The sequence below is a fragment of the Thermobia domestica genome, chromosome 4 (assembly GCF_964235325.1).
Source record: "Thermobia domestica chromosome 4, izTheDome1.hap1.1, whole genome shotgun sequence".
Classification (NCBI taxonomy): Eukaryota; Metazoa; Arthropoda; class Insecta; order Zygentoma; family Lepismatidae; genus Thermobia; species Thermobia domestica.
In genome coordinates, this window is record NC_137457.1 from 149,799,076 (window position 1) to 149,823,162 (window position 24,087).

Genomic DNA, 24,087 nt, shown 5'->3' on the forward strand with positions numbered 1-24,087 from the left:
TGTCCCTCAGGAAAATGTCCTTGACCATCTCTTATTCTGTTTGTACATAAACGACCTTCCTTCTGTCTTACAATTCTGTAAGAATCACCTATAAGCATATAATTGTCAAATATTTCGCAGGTCAACCCGAAAACTTAAACAACTCAACTGAACAAAAGAATGACTTTAGTTGTGTTTAGCACCGCATTTAGTTGTGTTCAAATGAAAATGGGTTAAACATAAATCCAATTAAGATGGATCACTACCCGGAAGTCAGTATAAGCATTAGTTCATTGCCTTAACCAACGCATAAAGGAATGGCACATATTATAAGTATTACACTATAACATAGAGTAATGCGTCAGCTACAACATGAGGTACTATTTTCTGTGTTTATGTATTCTGTTAGCTAAAAAAGTAACATATGAGGAAAACTTGATCAGTTTTAAGATGAGTACGCACGATGGTGCTTGCTGTTAGATTTTACTACTCCTGTGCTCAGTTTTATGAAATTTTCACTTACAACCATAAATTATTTTACAAGTAGTTGTCTCATTACGGAATATGGATATTATATTACCATTTTTCGTGTTATGTTTTACATCTTATCCAAATATTATTTTGTGTTTGCGGAAATAGTTTTAGCGGCTGAATCTCATGCTTACGCAGGACGCCATAATGCTTCGTTGCCAAACTTACATGTGTACTGTTGCAGTCACAGTACAAGGGCAATTCCTTGTTAGCGTTTGAAGTCCAGAGGCGAAACCTTTGAATTGTGACAAAACTATTATAATTAATAAAAGTGGAAAATGGGGAAACGGAAGGAATCATATATATTTAACTGTTTGTTTCCACGTAATACAAAGATAATAATACAAAGATAGTTTATTTTGATGATCATTTTGAACGTTAAGTATGTAGCCTAATATGTGTTCTTTCTTTTTCTTCTTTCCTTTCCTTCATTTATTTATTTATTTATTTATTTTTGATGAAACTTAATTTGCTTAGGTAAAATATTATATCTTCTTGAAAATAATCTATATATGTTTTTGAGCTTTCATATATACACGAATAGTTGCCTGAACCCGTTAGTGGAAAATAATAATTAATTCCACTTAATAGGGAAGGTCGTGGGGTGTTACTCTGACTTCATATTGATACTATGCTCAATCGACTTCTTTTTACATATGAAACAATTAGGCAACCGGAGAAATCCTCGATCACAAGCTTGTTCGAATTATGGGCGTTAAAATTTCAAAATTGAATAGATTTTGAAAAAAGTTTGAAGAAACCATTTTTTGAGATACACGCTTCATTTTTGGTACTGGGGTATTTTCTTGGGTACTCGACGGAATGGTGAGGTCAAAACGTACGCATTTTGCAAGATGAGGGAACTTATTGGGGAAGGGTTGAAGGGTAATGGCGTCTTACAACTTTCAAATTGCATCCTATTTGGCACACCGGATAAATAGGCTAATAAAATTTATTTGAAACCAACTGTATTGTCATTCAAAGGTCACTTTCTGTGTGGCAACCTAAACATTAAACAATGACATTTGTCTTCGAAATGCTTTGCCCCGGGACTAACTTCAACGCGACTCCCAACCCATCCGGCCTCTGTGCATTGTGGAAAAAATGAAATAATTCAGTTTAACATCCGATTATTATACCCTTTAGGCTAAGGAAGACGATGATTAAGGCAAGTGAATGATGATGGAAGAATTTATGGTATGATAAGAAGGGAGGAAACAGGAGTACCTCGAGAAAACCCATGGACTTGATGGTATCCATTGTGGAAGACGGTGATTCAATATTTCATCGCTAGCCATTTTTTTAAAATTTTTAACGGATTTCAATGGCGATTGTTTGAAAATAGTGGCCAAACTTCAGGCAATATTTTACGGTATTTCGCGAGAAATGTGACCAAAAAACAAACAATCGACTATAGAAGATGTACGCAAACAGTGGTTTTCTGGAAAATAAAAGTCACGTGGTTCACAACTTTGAGCGCACAATTCAGCTAACCATTTTATTCGTCTTTAAATTTTTCGGTCTATTTGCTCGTTGAATATCTTAAAATATTTCCTGGAGTTTGACCAATATTACAGAAGCTAGGGAGCGGTAGAAGTTAGGGGGCCCGATCAAACCATATTATATAGTTCATCACCATATTATTGTTCATTTGCAAGCTTATCGTGAAAATTTTATGGGAGCAGTAAAAATTTAGGGAGATCCCGGCCTCCTAGGCCCCTCGAGTATACGTGCCTGGGAAGACACAACAATATAGATCATCACAAGCTTAATTATGAATATCACGTCGTTCTTCATTGAATTTTGCACGGCTTGCAAAGCGTTTCCAAGACAAATATGATTGTTCAATTTGAAGGTGGCTACACAGGAAAGTGATATTTGAATAACAATATAGTCGAATTAACTAACTAACTAACTAACTATATGGCCTATGGAACCCGGAGGTTCAACGCCGCGTTCTCAAAAGCTCCCCACTGGCTTCTATCCTTAGCTAACTGCATAGTTTCTATTTAGTATTCCCATCTCGTCGAGATCCATCTTAATATTGTCCTCCCATCTGCGCCTAGGTCTTTCTAATGATCGTTTTCCGATTGGTCTTCCTTTCAAGACTTTGAAAGCGTTTCTACTTTCTTCCATTCTAGCTACATGACCCACCCACCTAAGCCTCCTAGACTCCTAGATTTGATGACCCTAACAATGTTTGGTAAACCGTATAAATTAAGTAGTTCCTCGTTATGAAGTTTCCGCATTCCCGTTTCTTTTGGGTCCGAATATTCGTCTCAGGATTTTGTTCTCAAATGCTTTCAGTCTATGTTCTTCCCTCAGTGTAAGCGACCATGTTTCGTATCCATACAGAACAACAGGTATGATTATCGATTTATATATTTTAAGCTTCAAATTCCTCGACAGAATTCGCGACGACAAGAGATTTTGAACCGAATAGTAACACGAATTCCCTGCTTTTAGTCGACATTTAATTTCTTCATGGATATGATTTTTCTCTGTTAATATTGATCCTAAATATTTGAAACTATCCTCTTTATTAAAAGTATTATTTAATATTTTAACGCATCTATAATTTGCTGTATTACGGTCCCGACGCACTTCCATGTATTTAGTTTTCTCTGCATTTACTTCTAAACCCTGAAAGCGTTTAATAAGATCTCTGCATTTCTTTTTAATGTTCTCCTATCATCCCCTATTAAATTTACATCATCCGCATATGCCATAACCTGGTGAATACCGTTCAACTGTAGGCCCTGGTTGCTATCTTTGATTTTCTTTATAGCGTATTCCAGAACGAAGTTAAATAATAATGGCGACAACGCATCTTCTTGTTTCAGGCCATTTTCGACGTGAAAGCTAGTGGACAAAAATTTTCCTACCCGGACTTTACTTTGGGATTCATTTAAACATATGTTAATGAATCTAATTAGCTTTCTCGGTATTCCAAGTTCTGTAAGAACGTTGTATAATGTTTCTCTCCTAACCGAATCGTACGCCTTTCTAAAATCAATAAATAGTTGATGTACCGGGCTACTGTATTTCCACTTTCTTTCGAGTATTTGGCGAATGGTAAATATTTGGTCGATAGTTGATCGATTTCGTCTAAATCCGTACTGATAATCTCCAATAATTTCATCTGCGTATGGAGTCAAACTTGCTAATAGAATATTTGAAAGGATTTCATAGGATGTTAACAAAAGATAAATGCCTCGATAATTATCACAGTCAGTTTTGTCGCCTTTCTTGTGAATTGGAACAATTATTGATTCTTTCCACTCTTGTGGCAATTCTCCCTTGTTTCAGATAAGGAGGATGAGTTTGTGTATCTTGTTCCACAATTTTTCACCTCCAGCTACAATTAACTCAGCCGGAATTTCATCTACACCCGGAGATTTGTGTTTCTTTAATTTCTTTATAGCGGTTTCTACTTCTATTCGGTTGTGTTCTGGAATATACGGTTCTGCTGTATGTATCTCCTCTTCTCCACGCACACTAGTTTTTGGTTGCTTGTTAAGCAAGTCGTCAATAGAGGTATCAAATACATTTTATTAGCCTATTGGCCCCAGGGTTAAAAGTGAAGAAGAATGCGTACCCCCACCTCGGAAAAAATTAAGGCTTCGCCCCAGTTCCAAAAAAAACTATAAGGGATATAGATAGGCAGGGGAACGGCGTGTCGTCATGCCGCTACCTACTGTCCCCCACCTTTTCAGATCCACTTTTACCACTGGTTGGCCCAGTATGCCAAATGAGAGGCAATTTGCATGGTGTAAGATGCCATTATCCTTCACACCATTCCAACTACTTCCCCTTATCTTGCAAAATGCATCTTATTACTGTGTTGGGTATCCAGGAGAACTCCCTGATATCAAAACTGAATCGTCTATCTCAAGAAATGATACTTCAAACTTTCTCAAAATCTGTTCAATCTTGAACTTTTAACTCTCATAATTCGAACACGCTTGCGATCGAGGATTTCTCCGGTTGCCTAATTGTTTCATATGTAAAAAGGCGTCGACTGAGCATAATATCGAAACGAAGGCAGAGTAATATCCCGCGACCTTCTCTACTTAGTATTTAAAAATTCATAAAACCGTACAGCTTGAATTGTTTTTTTTTTCTATAATGAAAAGAAAGTATTCAGACCCTATAGCTTCACTTGAGAAACGCAACCACTCATGTACAAATGCAAATCCTTTTTCTACTCCGGAGCTGCAGTGACTCCGTGGTAGAAAATTGACATCTTGTATGCGGTGTCACTGGTTCGATCCCAACATAGCCAGGTGAGCTTTTTGGTGGACACATACCTAATTATAAATAAATGGATAACGTTTAACTGCCGTTTTCTAAGAAACTATTACAATAGAAATGATATAATTTTCCTCTAACTGCAAATTGAGTTGCCCTCTGACCAGAAAACAATAGAATTTTAGCCATGATATATTAAATATCTAAAGTAGAGATAAGTTTTACACCAAGGATTACAACTATGCTTATGAAACACCATTTTTTAGCGTACTGAGAGTCTGTTTTGTCCAAACGATAAAATTTATGTAATGATTTTGTATTAGTATAGGCATTCTTAATCTGCACCGTAAAGATATCTAGTTTGAGAGATACGCATGACGTTTCATGAGTTAAAAAATCACTTTTGATCAAAGATTATACTTAATTCATATTTTAAAGCAGACAGTATTGAGTAAAATGGAAATAAAAGCTCTCATTTCTCTATGTTGTAAATCATGTATAAAACGCGATCGTGCCTAAACACTTTCCTATCCGTAAATCATGTGGCAACATCGCATGTATCGCAATGTGCTCTGCCATCTAGTGAGAAAGTTTTACCCTAAAGGTGACTAGCGATCCAGCTTAAATCGAAGTGCATTTGCGTTCCCTCTAAACGACTTATACAAATGCACCGTTAGAATATACCAACGTAGAGATAAATGTAACAACTATTCCATTTTCTGAAACTGTTTCAAATCTTGGTGTAATAATACATCAATTCCTTGAGTGGGAACCTCACATTAACGCTGTATGCAAGAAAGTGTTCTGGTCGTTGCCTTCACTCACTAGATTAAAGAAAATTCTACCTACTGAAACAAAGCTACTACTCATAAATTCTCTAGTATTCCCTTACCTTGAATATTGTAATGTGGTTTTATCAGACTTGAATGAAGAATTCTCGTACTGTTTGCAACGTATCCAAAATACCTCTATGAGGTTTACTTATAATCTCAAACGATCAAATCATTTAACTCCACACTACAGAAAGCTGCGCCTTTTGAAACTTGCCGATAGACGTGATTTGCATCGACTCAAATTTATCTTTAAGACTTTGCCCTTTCAACAAGCTTCCTACTTAACTCAACGTTTGGAACCACTAAGTGCTCACCACGATCACAATAAAAGATCAGAACTAAATAAACACTTTCTCTTCCTCTACATTCGTCAAACCTCGAATCAAAATGCTTTGAATCTAGTATCAGTGAGTGGAATGACATTCCATCGAGCAAAAGACAATCTCAGTTAACCCTTAATGGATAATGGCATTTTGGGCTACTTTTTAAACTTTCGGTCAAGCAGGTACTCTATCGTCACTATTTATCCTAGGATCATGGTTCATACCTCATTCTCTTCAGAATAGAGCTGGCTTTCAAATGGTACCACTTGCATGCTCATACCATATACCAGAAGCGCGAAAAAATGTCAAAGTGAAAATTTCGAAGGGAATTTTTTTTCTCGAAATTTGGCCCCACCTGGACCCCCACTGAGTGATCGTAGCCATCTAAAAAAATCTGAGAAATAGTACTTGGCATAGTGACTATGTGTGCCAAATTTCAAGTTTCTATCTTGAATAGTAAGGGCGGGAGAATTTTTATCAAAAATTACCACAAAGCCCCAATGAACCATAAAACACTATGATCTCAGGGAAAAAAATTCCTGAGACATCCCTAATTACCCTAGGACTATTATTCGCCAATCATTCTCTTCAGAATAGAACTATCATTCAGGCGGTACCATTCATATGTCTCCATCGTGGATCTAAGGCGGGAAATTCCTGAAAAAAGGGATTTTTGGGACAAAATTTCCCTTTTTTCAACTTTTGCCCCTCTGGACCCCTTGTTTTTACGCAGAAATCGAAAAAAAAAACTTCTGGTAAATACAACTCGGTGGACTGAATGTTTGTGCAAAATTTCAATCTTCTACGTAAAAAAATAGGCCCGCCAGAAAAAATTTCCCTACCATGCCCCACTTTTACCCTATACAGAAGTATATTTGGATAAAAATTCACTGAGACGGCCCTAATTATCCTAGAATAATAATTCGACCGTCGTTCTCTTCAGAATGGAATGGCCTTTCAGGCGGTATGACTCACGTGGTCCTATCATGTTTTTTGGCGGTAAATGACGAAAAACGGGATTTTTGGGGTAAAAATATCCCTTTTTTAACACATTTTCCCCTCTGGTTATCCCCTGTTTTAACACTGACATCGGAACAAAAAATCTGGTAAATAGTACCTGCTGAACTGAAAGTTTGTGCAAAATTTCAATCTTCTACGTTCAAAAATAAGCCCGCCAAAAAATATATATACCGACAATGCCCCATATTTCCCTATATAGAAGTATATTTTTCAAAAAATCCCTGAGACGTCCCTAATTACCCTAGAATAATAATTCGACCGTCATTCTCTTCAGAATGGAACGGCCTTTCAGACGGTATGATTCTCCTGGTCCTATCATGTACGTTAGGCGGGAAAATGACGAAAAACGGGATTTTGGGGGTTAAAAAAATCCCTTTTTTTTACCCATTTTCCCCTCTGGTTCCCCCCCTGTTTTAGCACTGACATCGGAACAAAAAATCTGGTAATTACTACTCGGTAAACTGAATGTTTGTGCAAAATTTCAATCTTCTACGTAGAAAAATAAGCCCGCCAAAAAATATTGAACATAGGCTTAGAAAATGAGAAAAAATTGATTTATGACGTCATCACCTCCTATGTCTGGACGCAGGACGGTCTGAAATCATACGTAATGTCTTCTACAAGGCCTCTGGACTTGGAAAACAAAAAAAAAATTGGACAAAAATGCTCAAATAGAAGAGAAATAACGCAATGTACCATGAAAAGTGCATATGGTACAAATTGTACCATAAGATCCCGAAAGGGTTAATCAACCTATTTAAGAAGTCGGTTGAGAAGATCCTCCATAGATCAATCAGGGCTTCCTAGTATCTGAAAAAAATCTGATTTTTATACTTCCTACCTTTTATTTAATGTGTGCGACTATATTATGTGGATATTTGTAGTAATCTGAGTAATCTATGTGTGCACGTGATGTGATGCCAGTGTAAGTATGATTGGGAGCTTTTATATATTTTATTATTATTATTATTGTAGTACTAATCATGATAGTATTGTTTTGCATGGTCAGGTGGGAGAAAAGGCATGTTTAGCCTTAACTTCGCCATGTAAAATAAGACTAAATAAATAAAATAATTAATAAAAAAGTAAACGACATATTCTTTTTGTATAAATATATATGGAAATTATGTAAACAAATCTTTAGGATGACACTATCAAGTTATAATATTCTTCTAAATGTAGTTATAATAACCTTAATGTGTAATTAAATTGATACGTATTACATACTGGTATTGCATGTTTGTTAATATTCAACTCTATCCATCACAACTCTGGAACTCACTAAAGAAATAATAAACATTTCTGACCTGAGTATATACAATGGTTTATTAAAAACTAAATTCCAATGTAACAGTTTCGACAACGTAACATTGTCTTCATCAGAAACTAACAGAAAGAGATATCTTAGAGCGTAGATATTTATATTAAAACCACAGTATTGATACAGCTGTTACTTTAGTATAAATATCTACGCTCTAAGATCTCTCTTTCAGTTAGTGTTTGATGAAGACAACGTTAAGTTGTCGAAACTGTAACATTGAAATTTAGTTTTTAATAAACAAGTGTGTATATACACTGGTCAGAAGTGTTTATTATTTCTTTGAAAATATTGTTAAATATTCAATTAATGTGTAAACAATTTAACAGGTGCATACAGTATGGGTATTAATTCCTACGTAATTGTACCATAAAATCTAAAGGAAAAGAAGACAAGTAAAATTATAACGTGGTAATAGCATCTTAAATTGTTCAAATGAATTGTAATTTTGTCTTAGAGAATAGCAATGATTGCTCCATCGTTTAGAGAACAAACATTTATGCAATCTTAATGCAATCATCAATGGCATTTGAATGACTAAGACGTCAAGATCTAATATAACATTATTTGTGTCCCATAATATAATTTGTTATAAAGTAACATAAATTTGTCTCCGTATGATCGCTGCTCTTAACTCAGTAATTTAACTGTTTTATATACTCTATTTCCTTGTTCATGTTTGGTTTGTAAGCCGTACGTTTTTTAGTACAAACTCATTGTAAGGAAACGCTTTCAATGCTACCAAATGACTGTAATATGAAAAATGCGAGGGATCCATTAGGTAAAGAAAACAGTATTATTTTCTCGGAAGAAGGAAAGAAAAAATGCATATCTCCCTTGACTTTTTTTAGGCATTAATAGAACTGCTTAAGGGAAAACGAAACCCAAGATCTTGTTACAAGGTCTATGACTCACGCTCCTTTTTCAATGTCGTTCGTGTTTAGAAAATTGCAATCTTTAACTGTACAGTGTTCGGTTCCTAAACTCCCTAGTCGCAAGATATTCTAATATAATGTATGGGATTGAATACTGTACGTCTCTATTTAGGAAGCGCACAAGAAAAGGAAAAATACATTTTTATACCTTAAAAATATATTTAGACCATAACGAAATATGTTATGACATTAATTCCAAAGGGTACATAAGATTTTGAAATATTAACTCTAATTAACAGCATTTGAAATTTACTGCACTGACACAAATCGGATTGCAAAATAGCTTTTAGGTTTAACCAATTTAAATATAATAATACAATTTTAAATTTACTCACTTTTACACTTACAGCCCAATACTTTGCAGTAAAATCATGGAAGTCGCGGGTAAGGCATACTACCAGTTAGAACTCACTACATTATTTGTTTCCTTTATTTCACACTTTTGCTGGCCACTCACATTGATATGATGAAAGAGAATTTGTGTGTGGTTCCATAGGTGTGCACTCAAAGTTGGAAGATTGAATTGCCATCTTATTCAGGTTAGAGAGTTTTGCAAATAGCTTAGACGAGGAGTACTGAATGCTTTGCCTTGTACAATTTGCATTTTTTATTTAGAATAATATGTTTTAACAATATTTTTACTGCTGATATGTGTATAAATTTATGTAACCAACGTAGTATACTTGAATCTAGGTTTTGGACACTAAATATTTGTATGTTGTCTCTACTGTTCATGTCAAAGTCAGACTAACTTGCTTCTTCTGCCAATCTGCTTATGCGTTTTCTCAAAAGGCAAAACCTTGTTTTCGATCGCAATGCAACCAACTGATGCAATAGCTAAAAATGTCAGTGAGTCTGTAGAAAGGACTTTACTGCGAAGAGGTTTTCTTTTTCGTCATATCTGGAGTTCAGAGCAGCTTTTAGTAGCAATTAACACACACACACACACTTACAAACATACATTTATATTCTTGCGAAGAGAGAAATTCTAAAAATTCCTTTTTCACGAGGTTCCTTTAAAAAAAATTCTTAAGTTGCTTACTGTGAGTTGGGCTCTACTGTTATATAGGTACTCGTCAAGACATGTGTTTGTAAAGTGTTGGAAAACAAAGAGAACCGTGGAATACAGTTCACGTCGTTACAATTACTAAACAAGTTTGTAGGTTGCTACAGGAAATTTTCAAAACTATTTATATCCATTTGTCCGTAAAAGGTTAACCAATGAAGTTTTGATTTGAGTGAAATATGTTACATTTTTAAGGGTCACTCAGAAAAGCGATTATAAACACATGGGCTATTCTAAACGATTTTGGGAATTTACTAGAACCATAATTTTTAAAAGTCCTTCAATGTCTTTTTATTTTCACTTTTATATATATTCATCAATGCTGTTATTTGTATTCTTAACAAAACATATTTGTATTCACTAATGATTTACATTTACGTTTTGTACACGCCGAAACATTAATTCAATATATTTTAATTACTACTTAGTAGGCACTAACTCACATAGTTAGCGCAAACACTGTTAAAATTGTGGCAATTTCATTATTCATATACTAATACATAATACACTAGTACTAATACATACAAATACATAATACATAACAGAATATAACATTAGACCAAATTATAAAATATTCGATATTTATTGTACACAAGTATACTCACCCTATAATGGGTCACTTCTTTCAAGCATGTTTAATAAAACACTTAGGAAATTACTTATATGCACCAATTAAAACAACTAAATTACAGAACTACGTATATATTCTGATATTTCGTACACCGAAGCAAAAATCAAATCTGTATCGATAAAACTATATTGTGTTTCAGAAAATATTCACAATTAAATTCAACTGACTTTAAAAATTAATAACGCATTACTAATGTTAAACAAAGATATGCTTACAAATTAAATTCAAACAAAAATACACATAAAGCTTTTTCAAAACTTACGGTTGTGTTACGAAACTTACTCGTCCATCTATAATAATACATTTCTTAGTTATGACACTCTACATTTATTACACTCTTCTAACAATTAGCAGCAAGGAATGGACCATTTAGTGCATGGTTTGTGCATTTTTAAAGTACCTACCCTCCTATATGTAGAAGACGACAACCCACTTTATTATAATTGTATGTTTTCCAACTCCGAAGTGAGGGTAAAAGTTAGAATAACAAGTTAAACATAAGATAATAAAGAAGTTAAAATTAATAAAATTACATAAATATAATATTAAATATGAAGTGGAATCTCATCTCATTTCTTGGTAAGCTACTTGGCTTAAGTTTACATCTTCAAGAAAAGGTTTGGTGTTCCGTAGGTCACAAAGAAAGCCACACACGAGCACAAACTCCAACATGAACAATGAACATATCAGAGTTCTTTCCACAACTATTTTGAATCAACTGTCTTATTTTGGGGTTTACATAATGGATTTTAATTCCACACTCATACAACTTTTCTCTGAATATGCTGGAGACGAAACAACTTCCATTATCAACTAACACAGAAAGCGGAGTTTACAAAAGTGGAAAATAATAATGTCCTAACATTTAAATATACATCTGGCAGTAGCATTCTAAAAGGAAGCATTACATAATATCTACTGAAAAATCTAACACTAACAAAGTAAATTTGCGCTATATAATCTAAATGTTATTTTATAGAAAAATTAAGAAAAACTTGAGAATAACCAAAATCATTGCGCGTGACTAAATTTTAAAAATACCAACAATTCGGCTTAACAAAACTTCATTTTATAAGATACTTACTTTCGATTTTTTAAGCAGAAAGGCAACTCTAAATGGTTTAATAAACCAGAATGCAACAAACGTATGATCACAAGTTTTGAAGTGGTTTCTGTTCATTGTAAAGCACTTAAAGCATTACAGCGTTAGTGGTTATAAAGGTTCTAGCGATAATCGGAAGGTAAATTGTTAAGTCATACCACCAAAACGGATTAGATATACAGATTATCTTGGGATTGTGACAGTTGCGTACACTTCTGCGACAATCAGTAACATTATAAGTACTCAGAATCATGAAGGTTGTAAAAGCAAAATAGTACCGTTATAAATAAGATTTGCTGAAAGTAATATTGAATTGATTAAACATGAGTTTACAAGTCATTTATAAGTTAATGCCCCTGTAGTTTAAAAGCATGCAAAAATAGTAAGAATGAATGTGTTGCACGTTGTGCAATTTCACTTGGTAGTCCTCAGTCACCAGCTGTTACCTTAAGTTGGGCTGATATTTAAGTTTGTGACAATAAATTTGAACAATATGAAGATATATCTTACTGCAAATTAAATGTATTAGTATAATTGACTTATGTTGATAGTTACTTCACAGTTGAGTTAGATAAGGCTAAGGAATTTATCGTATCATGTAAGCAATACTGCTGTAGTTAGAAGCAACGCAGAAAATGAAACAAATGACAAACGCAACGCAGTTGTGGAAAAAGGGTTAGTTGTTCGATCGCAGTGTAGGCGGCTTCCACAGTAGAAGCATATGTCAGCTGTTCCCACTACAGTTTTTTGAAGGAGCGAGGAACGTTTTTGAATACAGTACACGAATCACTACAAAGATGTTTACTGAAGTAGTAATAGGTTGCGTTGAAATGGCAGGCAGGAAGTTGTATGCTTTATGTTTGTTACAGCAACCTGGCACCTGGTTAGCCAATACATTAGAATGTGTCCCATTTCAGGAAACTTATTTCTTGTTTTGTGGATGTAACGATTGTTGAGATAGGTCATTTGCAGAATAGTTCTCTGAAATACGAATTAAAAATAAAAGAAATGTTAGTAAAACGAAAGGGATACGTCACCTTCTGTACAACCATTTGCACATAAATTATGAATTTAGAAGATACTGAAAACGCTTTATGTTGAATAGGTTTCGTGACAGAAATTTTGCTACATTACAAAACAAAATAAAAACCTGCCAAGAAAATTTCAGTAGGTTACGAAATGTCCTTCGTCGATCTTTAAAATAATCTAACTTATAAATATGTTGTAGTAGAAAGCACCGGCTATATAGAAAGGAAATGAGTAAAGTTAGACGAAAATTTGCACCAATAACAAATGCGCCAATAATTAATCGTAAATGTAAATTGTTTTGTTGCACATTGACAATCGACGTTCTACATATGCTTTCGGAAAAGTGATCAAAATTTAAAACTTAATTACAGTAGGGATTCAGCTGTTCACAAGTTAGTAAATATCACGCACCTCACACATCATGTATTGTTAACAAAAATTACAGATTTGTTGAGGAAAAATATGGTATTTGGATGAGCAAATCACATGTATATAAACGATTTGGAAATGAAAATAATACAAATTTCAAATAGTGTTGTATCACCAGCAGATCGTGATGCAATACATTTTTTTGAGAACATAGGTAAATTGAAAAACGAAATGAAAAGAAAATGGCAATCTACTGTTCAATCTCAATGCAGTAAAAATTTTACGCACATAGGAATTTCACGAAAGATAAGAAATAGCAAGTCAATCAATAAAAGGTTAGCCAGTTTTCTGTGTAGTATAGTTGCTACAAATATTGAGAAACCTAATTTATGTGTTAAACTACTGCTTTCTAATGAAAAGATAAATTGTGAAAACAACATAGTAGCTTATGATTCTACACTAGTTCTTTGTTGGCAAATGAAGCCTTTCAATACGTTGTTGTTAATGAAATTAAACATTCAATATGAATATGATTTCTTGTATTCGTAATAAAGTTAATGTGTGTAGGTAGTTAAAGTAAAATGCATTGCTTTAGTAATTATTACAGTAATTAGTTAGTATGTTTATGAGCACAGAAAGAACAATAAATAATATCAGTAAATTGCTATCCAAATATTTAAATATAATATCTTGAAACAGAATAGTAATAACTTTGTTTCTATTTTGATATATTTAAAATTTTGACATTTATGCATTTTCTAAAATAACAAATATAAAAGACATTCATAAACCTTACGGGCAACATTATGGGCAAACCTTAATCCGAAATTCGATTTCTGGCCCACGTGTTTGTAAACCTACTTCCGAATAGACTTTAATAATTTATCGTCACATTTCCTTCACCATAAGAAGGTTTTATAGATCTTAACCCTTTGAAGACCAATGGAAGAAACTGAGTTACAATAGTGGACAGTGAGCAATAAATTGCTCCAGACTTCTCTTTGTTTTGACATGAACCCCATTGCAAACCGCCCTGAACTCATATATGGCGAAAAAGACAGAAAATCTCTTCCCAGTGTATTCCAATTAACAGTCTAACTGCTAATTTAATTTTTGCGACTGCGTTGCGTTGCTAGGTAAAACAAGTACTCCCCTTTGGGAATACAAAGAGGCTGGCTGAAGAAGCAAGTTATTCTGACATTGATTCGAAGACAAGGAACAAGCAATAACCATGTAGTGTCTAAAAATTAGTATATTTATATATGTGATACAACATAGTCACACTGCGATGAAAATAAAATGTACTGTGTCGTTTCCATAAATCTATATACCTACAAACAGTAAAAAATATTATTAGAAAACATATTATTCTAAATAAAAATCCGAAACTTACAAGCCAGACACCTTCAGAACTACAGTTGTAAGTTAATTGCAAGAGCGTCTAAACAGAAGACATGGAATGGGAAGACAAGGAAAATTAAATCTTCCCACCTTGTGTGCACATTCAAATCCTCTTTCATCCATGGGAATTCGAGTGCTAAAGAACAGAAACATATAATGTCGTGATTTATAACCGACAGCCCGCGACACTCGTGACTTCTGTAATTGTGCAAATTAGTAGCCCAAGTGAAGAATATTTTATTACATTTAAATTGGTCTAAATCAAGTGTCATTTTGTAATCCGATTTGTGTCAGTGTAACTAATTTCAAGTGCTGGTAATTAAAGCTAAAACGTCAAAATCATATGTATCCTTTCAAAGAAATATAATTACACATTTCGCTACTGCCTAAATGTATATTTTAAGGTTCAAAAGAATTTGATTTATTTTATGTTTTCAGCAAGATAAATTAATGCCTATACAGAGCAATAATACTCGTATTGATAAACTATACCTGCATTATAGAGACAATTAGAATCTGTCTTCAATGTCGATTTCTCCAAATGTTCTGATCTAAAGTCTGTGTTCCAAACCCTATGGTCCAGCTTCTACATTTTCAGCCATGTTGAAATTTTAGAAAAACTCCAACCCTAAATAGAGATGTATAGGAATCGAAATTTTACTGTTTATGAATCGTAATATTGTATTACAAAGCTATGTATTTGGTTACGAGAACTACAAACTTTTCAGATTTGTCATAGACCTACAGTCCGTACTTACTTAGTCAACTTGAATTTATTTTAACTATTATTTATAGTGTAGAGTGTCGAACAGAATATCATGTATGTCTTTGACTAATTCCGAGACAGTAGTGTACTAAGTTATCCAAACGGTCATTGTACGTTACAACATAACGTATATAATTGTCATAATTTGAACAATAGATGTTACAATACCGTTGCAAACCTAGTACAAAACATTTTTTAGACTTTTAACCCTTTGAAACCACTATGGTCAGGTAGAAATCATGCCCTTAAAATATTTAAACAATAGCTTTTTTTTAATGAGCTTGAGACGATTTGTAGCCTTAAAAGCTGGACCTCCGAATTTAATATAGGGAGGGGTCTTTGCCTCTGCGAAGCGAAGAGGAGCGGATGTGAAAACCAATAAAAATGCCAAGTAAAGAGACATTTTCAAACAGAATATTACTTCAATTATATTAATAATTTGATTGAATCGTATCTCGAATTTTCTGGTGGTTTCCATAGATTAGAGAGTTGGGAAAAATGTATCTTATTAGGAACGTATATAAGAAAGTATCCTGCGCTAGTCGCAATAACAAGCAGCAAATATAAAGATAAATTTTTAGTATTAAAATGAGTTTCTCAACGTTATCTCAAAGCCTACAAAAAGATAGCCAGAGCAACTATTGTATCATATTTTGAAATAGGCACTAGAAGTGGTAAGGTCAACACAGCCTCTGTTTCTTCCTCCTACGTCTTTCTCCTTCTCCAATACCAGAGCGTGGAATGTGAAACTCTGTTTAGTAAAAAGAAAAGCTTGGCCCCTTCAAATTAGTTGTTTTTCAGTCGCCGTCCATTTTAACACCCAGGCTCAAGAAGACAGCACCAGAAAAGGCAGAAATAGAAGTAAAGACTAGGGCCTGGAAAGAATCTAGTCTCATCACAATTATACTTTAGGAATTGGAAAATTACGGCAGACTGAAGCATGCTCCTATTTGGTGTGAGGTAGATGATTTACATCACCTAATAGTTTACTCCAGTCTGAATTTGTTTTCAGATTCCTTCTCCTTTTCCTCTCTTCACAATTGATGATTAAGTCTCAGTGTTAATTTGGAGTCCTTTCTCTCTCAAGTGCGTTGTATAACACGTTTTCGTAACTTGTTATACGTAATTATAGCAATCACTTACATGAAGATAAATGTAAGCTCTCTTATCCTTTTCTTTCCAAATCTACTTAATTTTCGAAATGGTTTTCGAAATTAATTTTCAGAACTTTAGTGTTCTTGTTAAGAGTTTATGACTCGGGCTGGTACTGGCACTGTTTTTGGTAAGCTAATTTCTAAAAGTTATGGTCACCCCAGGTTTCTCTTCCTTAAACCGCCAGGTGTCTCAAGTCGATTTCCGACTAAATTCGAATTTTTATTCCAATCTTTCATGTAAAAGGAAGTAATGAAGAAGTACTTCCAGCTCAGGGCTTCTGGTACAAAAAGATATTAGCTCGTATACGAAGGATCTTCTAATCCCTTCCTAAGTGGTATAGTGTAGGGTTTCTAGCTAAAGTCCCATACTTTGTGATAAGATCACATCCTATAACAGATCTACATTTAACACAATAATTAATAAATCTTATCAGTTTTGTGGTCGGTTTCCTAGTAGTAAACTCTGGAGGGATACACATATATATACCCGTCTGATAATTAACGTAACAGTTGGATGTTCAGGAGGCGAGAGGTGATCCAGTGAACCTCGATCACTCAAGCACCTCACAACTCACAAACTTATGAAATAAATTATATATAATGTGACAGTATAATAGTACGGTCAATGTGCTGTATGCAATATATTGTGTTAGGCTAGCCTGTGAGCGGATGCAATCACTATCTAACTTGTCCGATAATATATTTAATGAGTATCATGAATAAAACTTAGAGATTTACTATTATCTTTAATATTGTTCCTGTCATTTAATTTATTTCTGGATAATATGTGTTCAGTCAAAACTATGAACTAATGTTTTAATTTTATATAATCTTAGTACCGGAGACCTCTGGAGATTACGAGTTTCATCCTGGCGTTGGTTATTACAAGCTACACAGGGATAAAAGGAATTTTTACGACGCTATGCACATTTGTGAACAAGAACTTGGCCACTTAGCTATTATTAATTCTAATAATGAAGCGAATGTTTTGAATGGAATGGGTGCGGCAGATTTGGCATATGTCGGTCTACATAGAGTAGGCAATACATGGATAACAATATTTGGTAAGAAACAAAACACGGAAACCTATTATTTATTTATTTTCCTTGGTGATTTGATATTTACATATATAAAGTTTACACTTGATAAAATGCCCACTTCCTATATATCACATGCAAGTGAAGACAAAAGTATAAAGCAAAAAGTGAGATAGAGAAATGGAATATGAGACAACAATTTTTCGCAAATAAATCGCTACCGTGAGGCACTGAAAGAGTCAATAGAAAATGTTAAGTTAAAATATACCATTTGACTTATTATTGAACGTACAATGAAATAAATGGACACGATATATGAAAATGCTACTATTTAAATTCACCAGATCGAACTTTTTCAGTAATCATGTTCATCCTAATGGATAGGGCGACGATCAATTCCTGCACCCACTCATGAATACATAATGAAATTGGAGAAAAACTGTAAGCACAAATCATTGATCTGTTCAAAATTCAGATCATGATTTAAAGATAATCAGTGTAAAATTGAATTATTAAAAATTAAATAGAATTCGAGATTCTTCACTAATATAAAAAAATAAATTGTTGTAAGTGGACAAGCAAAAACACGGAAGTAGAATAGAGAATTGATGATATTGACATGGTCGACGCACAGATCTCTGCGAGAACGATTTACTTTATAAATAGTATCATATTTATTATATAATCTTTAAATTCACTATTTTTGTGCTGTTTGTTCGCTGTACATTCTAAAGAAGGAATCACATACTCGATCACCTATATATAACTTTTAGTTTCGAACAATAACAAAACTTATAAAGTAATTATTAAATTTCAAAACAGATTTACTTTGTCCAGTTTCTAACAATCTCAACCATTAGATCTCCATTGTTTTCATATGTCTTGCTCTTCAAGAGTAACTACCAGTAAGAAACAAATTTAACTGTTATCCCTTTTTCAATTACGTATCCGACGATATTTCCTAATTCAAATCTGGAGTGAGCGGAATATAATGTAAGTCCTGTGGGAGAAATAATACTCCCCATTCAATACAGCGTGTTTCATTTCATTATCTCACTTCTTGAACTCTTGTTTTTATTTTAAATGTTCCTAATTTATAAGTATTATATGTTTTACTGAACTGCGTAAGAGGTCAGATTTAAACGGAGCCAATTTTGTAAATAGTAAATCACTCAAAAACTAAATAATACTGGACGAATTCATGACTTTTCTATAATCTTTTTAAAGAATTGTTACTGATAGGTATGTGCTGTACCATAAAGGATGACGGCATTACTCATTGCTGTTCTGAGGCAAACATTTTCTAAGACCTACATCGGGTATCTTCTGAAAAAAAATTAACCAGGTTCGAACTTCCAAGTCAACCCTTACAATCGGAAAAATTGTGCAAATGTGTTTTTCTTCTTTTAAATGTAATACGACTTGTTATCAGTTGCAGAAAAAAAAACATTGATTGAATTACTTAATTTTATAATATTTGGAAACCATGAAATAATATCAGTACTTTTTCCATTTAGCTTAACATACCAAAAAAGACATTTAGATATGTAAAGGAAACTTTCCGTATGCAATAGAAGACTGAAAGTTAAGACATCAAAAATAATTCTCACCCGTGCAGTAAATTAAAAGACAATGTAGAAGAAGAACAGCGTTTCCAATGGATACGAATGTTATTGTTTTGAAAAGCAAGTTATATTTCGTCACAAGGAGGTAGTATAAAGTGTTCGTGATAGCTCAGTAGTAATCCCTTGGAATTCAAATTGTAAGGTTATGAGTTCGATTCCCATCTGGATCAATCTTTTTGTATTAAATTCTATTATCCGCAATGCATGAAAAATATATAAATTAGTTATATTAAAATACATGAGTTATATTCTTACTCATTTAATCATTGCAGAACATAGTAGTTATTGTGTTTAAAATATAACATCTGAGAAAGGTGTTCACAATACGTCGGTATTATGTATGTGAATCTTAAATACAAATTAAGAAAATCGTATAATAACAATAATTAAATTATGTAGTGTATTTATTGCGCAGCTATTTGTCATATAGATGTTACTTTTCAACATTCCCGTTACAGCATATCACTTGCGTTTTCGAAATATTAATCGAGGCATAAAGAGAGAGTCTAAACAGATAATATAAAAATCGAATTTTCATATCCGACAAGGCACTTTATAGCTCAAAAACGCTTGGGAGAAATTCCTGAACCCCAATGGGCACGTGAATAGCTTGGAACTCTCCTCATGAAGGGTGTCACAACGAAAAGTTCTTACATAGAACTTCAGTTTAATACTATGACATGCTTTTGTAATATGAAAGTGTTAATGCTTTAAGTGTCTCTCTCTCGCTATCCTATTACCTTTAATATACGTAAAAGTCGAAGCTAACGTTCTCAATCACTGAATGCACTACACGTGTTAATTTCTTTCATTTATTTATTTATTTATATTTGTGAGCTAGTTTTTGTACAGGTGTGCTCGAGACACTTTTTTCTTTAATTTGTAGCCTTATACATCTAGTCTATTTCTCATTTAATGACTTTTATACACTTTTTCTCAATCTATCGTTGTGTGAAAGGTTTCCCGAAAGTTTCACATAAAATCTTAGATTATCGAATTCTAATAACAATATATTCACACAGCATTTCGAAATATTCCAAAATATACAAATTAACATTGCTATGAAGAACAATTAACTGACAAATATGGAATAGTTTAAAAATACGAACAAGTTATACGTAAATATAGGGAGATCGAAAATCTTCGGATTGAAAATGAAACAGGATCGCAAGATTTGTGCATTGTAGTATAATAATTGCATAAACTTTACATTAACCAACATAAGTATGTTCTATGAAACATACCTTATGAGAAAAGAAATATTTTTATTTATTTATTTATTTATTGTAGATAACCAACTCAGTTGAAACGAGAGTCAGGACAAATACTTTAACAAACACGTGTATCATTTTCAAACTTCAAAGTTGTTAATTACATTTAGTCACACTCATAACAATAGTTCCCGAAAATTTCTTCCCACATCATGATAAAATTTGTACGTTCTTTACCATCATGTTAAATAGTTACTTCAAGTAACTATATTAAACGTATGTTAAACGGATTTTTTAAAATTATTTACCAACACTTACATAAGGCCTCAAGACCTCATTCTCATGCGAATCAACAAGATGCCATCGCTTCTGAAAATGTCTTTTACTTTGAAACGTTTATAACACTAAGTCATTTATTCAAATATATCGCGGGCATAACGTATAACTTGGAAATCACTCTATTCACAAATACATTTATTCAGCATTGCTTCTTAAACATAGCCTAGTAAACCTTAAATTACCTACAGAGTGACTTCTTCCCGCAAATACATCATCAACGGTATACACTCAATAATATTATTAAACCATACGTGAACGTATATTTCTGCTATTTTCCCTTTAGATCTCTTACGACTTTCCTCTTTACAGCTGTTGTATAAGTAATGATACTCGGTTATTAATATCGATAAAACACATTATATTATTACTTATAAGTTAACTGAATGATCATTAAATGCCTTAATAAATTATTTTAAACTTCAATTTGAATATTCGTTGTAAAGTCTTACTATCATCAATTGACTAAGGTATTACTACGTTAAAGAAGATATTAATTTACTACTTCACCCCTTGTACTGACTGCTTGATTATCCATTTTATCTTTCAAATAAACAATGATAATCTGCAAGTGTTTTATCTAATACCTAGGTATAATGTATCTTTGAAACAGCTGAAATTTGACAAATTGTGAACTATGTTGACTTCACAAAGAAACTATCCGTTCCCTATGCTATAGCTGAAACCTAAAGATTCATACTCAAATATCTTCGACTATGTCGACTTTTCATTATATTTTAATTTATCTTATTTTATTCAATTTGAACACACAGAGTAGAACACATTTACAGTCTTCATGCATTGTTTACACTATTCTTACAAGTATTATATGTTATTATGAATTTATTTTACTATACGTTTCTTATAAGTTCGTATTATACAACATAAGTCAATATCTTTAACTTTTTCACTTATACTAATATACGTTGCACTCATTCTCCATGTGAGCGACTTCTGAAGTACATTAGTCCTTGGTTTTCCGGAATAAAATATATCATAGTTATGTGGTAGTGTGTTTGGAGGTGGAACACGAATTTGAAAAGATGAAATAAGTTCGTTACAAGCAACTTTACTATTGAATATTTTATAAAAGAATACCATCAAATTTGCTACCTTCTTCTTCACTACCTTCCTACCTTCACTACCTTCTTCTTTGTTGTACACTTAATATACAAACACTAGTATTCAGAGAGTCACTGTTATTTGTCTATGGCCATACATGTGTTGCTTTGTACATTAGATGCCTTAAAAATTTCGATTTATTTTATTCTAGTTTGGCAATATCAATTATGAGAGCAAATTCCAAATAGTACATGCATATTCAAATTTGGAAATAACATCGACTTCATAAAATCTTTGAAGTGTTTTAGTTGTAAGTATTAATCCAAGATTTCTAAGCACTTCGATAATGATTATGTCAATATGAAATCGAATGTTTTTTTTTTTTTTTTGAAATCATATAAGATACCTAAGTCCCTAACTGCTTGCAGAGTTGGTAGTATTTTCTTGTCAATTGAAAATGAAAAAGGTGTCGGTACCTTTCGCCTGGTTAATGTAATTATTTACTTTTGTCAACATTTACTTCAAGTAAAGTTTCCTTACATTACTTAACTACAAGGATAAGATCACTTTTGAGTGTCTCACAATTATGAAAAGAATTTATCAAATATTAAGATCATTTGCAAATAATAGTTTATTTGAATGCAACTTGGAAGTTCATTAATAACTAGTAAGAAATTAAAGGTCCTCATGTTGAAACCTGATGGACCCAGACAGTACTGAATAATCATTTCATCGGCATCGTTTGTATACAACAAATTGTTTGAAATTTTGTAAATAGGATTAAAGCAGTTTAATAAGAGACAACGGAAATTGAAACTGATTGAGTTTCTGCAATAATTTACAATGCTTTACTATATCAAACGATTTGGAAAAATCTCTGTAAATTACGCCAACTTGACTTTCCTGAGCTAGTGAATGTGCAATGTAGTTTGTAATTATGCTAAGATTTGTTACGTTGGATCAATGTTTTAGCACGTCACGTTGGTACTCTGAAATTGATCATCTAATGTGCTTCATTATGCGTTGATAGAAAATAGTTTCAAGTAAGTTTGCAAAGATACATAAAACGGCGACCGGTTTGTAACTTGAACTCCTCTCTTTTTTTATTTGAGTATAGGACACACTTTTGAAACTTTCCATTTATCTAGGAATGAGCTCGGACGAATAGTAAAATTGAAAATGTTACAAAGAGGATACGGAATATCTTCAGCACATCCCTTTACTAACTACCTTGGAATGTTGCCAGGAACAATCGATTCTTTTAATTTTAATCTTTTTATTTTCCAGTTTCTTTCAACTGCTGTTATTAGTTAATTTGTAAGCTGATCTAAAGCGTCATATCCTTCCGACTATGTGTCGATAGCTGAAGTATTAAGTCGAGCTTTATCTTTTTTATAAACTGATTCAAAATAAAGTGCGAAAGAAGAGGCAATTTCATCATTAGCTTTCTGTTCCTGACCATTGTAAGATATTGTATTTATAATTAGATGGTGCGTTTTATTTTCAATAAAAACCCAAAATTGGTTGGAATTTCATTCAATTGCAGATTTTGACGTTGACACGAAGTTATTGTATGCGGTATTAATGTAATTTTTAAATTCCTTACGTAATTGAGTAAATTCGTTAGTCATAATCTATATTCTAGCTGACTGCCTGATTTTTTCGATGATGTATTTTAGCTTTTATTTTTCTAATGATAGCTCGGGTGAACCGGAAGGGATAACTTCGACAGTTTTGATCTTTTAAAGGAATACTTCGATCAAATATTTTATATAATACGCCATATAATTTGTCAACTGTCCTGCATCTTGATGTTATTATAGTTGATAAGAATGTACCAATTTACATGAGAAAGTTATGAAGGAAGTTGTTGAAAGATCGCTTTTCTAAGTTATATCCAGAAATATTAGATTTTGTTCTTGAAGCTCAACAATGACTGAATTTTATAATAATATTTAGTGCAGGGTCATATTTGCCCTTTTTAATAAAAAAACGTTTTCCTAATGACTACCACACTATGTATTTTGCTAACAATTAAATCTAGTGTCTTGCGGTCAATATTGTAGACGCAATTGAACTAATTTAACTGATAGAGGGACATGAAATTT

The 24,087-nt window shown here is 33.0% G+C and overlaps 1 protein-coding gene across 1 annotated transcript in view; it reads left to right on the top strand.

Annotated features, from left to right (window-relative positions):
* The window catches only part of LOC145683382 (hemolymph lipopolysaccharide-binding protein-like), a 490,444-nt gene that overhangs the window by 384,558 nt on the left and 81,799 nt on the right, over positions 1-24,087 (top strand). The window contains exon 3 of the mRNA XM_081754711.1: positions 17,545-17,772. Within this exon, the coding sequence (XP_081610837.1) occupies positions 17,545-17,772 (228 nt within the window). The remainder of the gene's footprint in view (positions 1-17,544; positions 17,773-24,087) is intronic.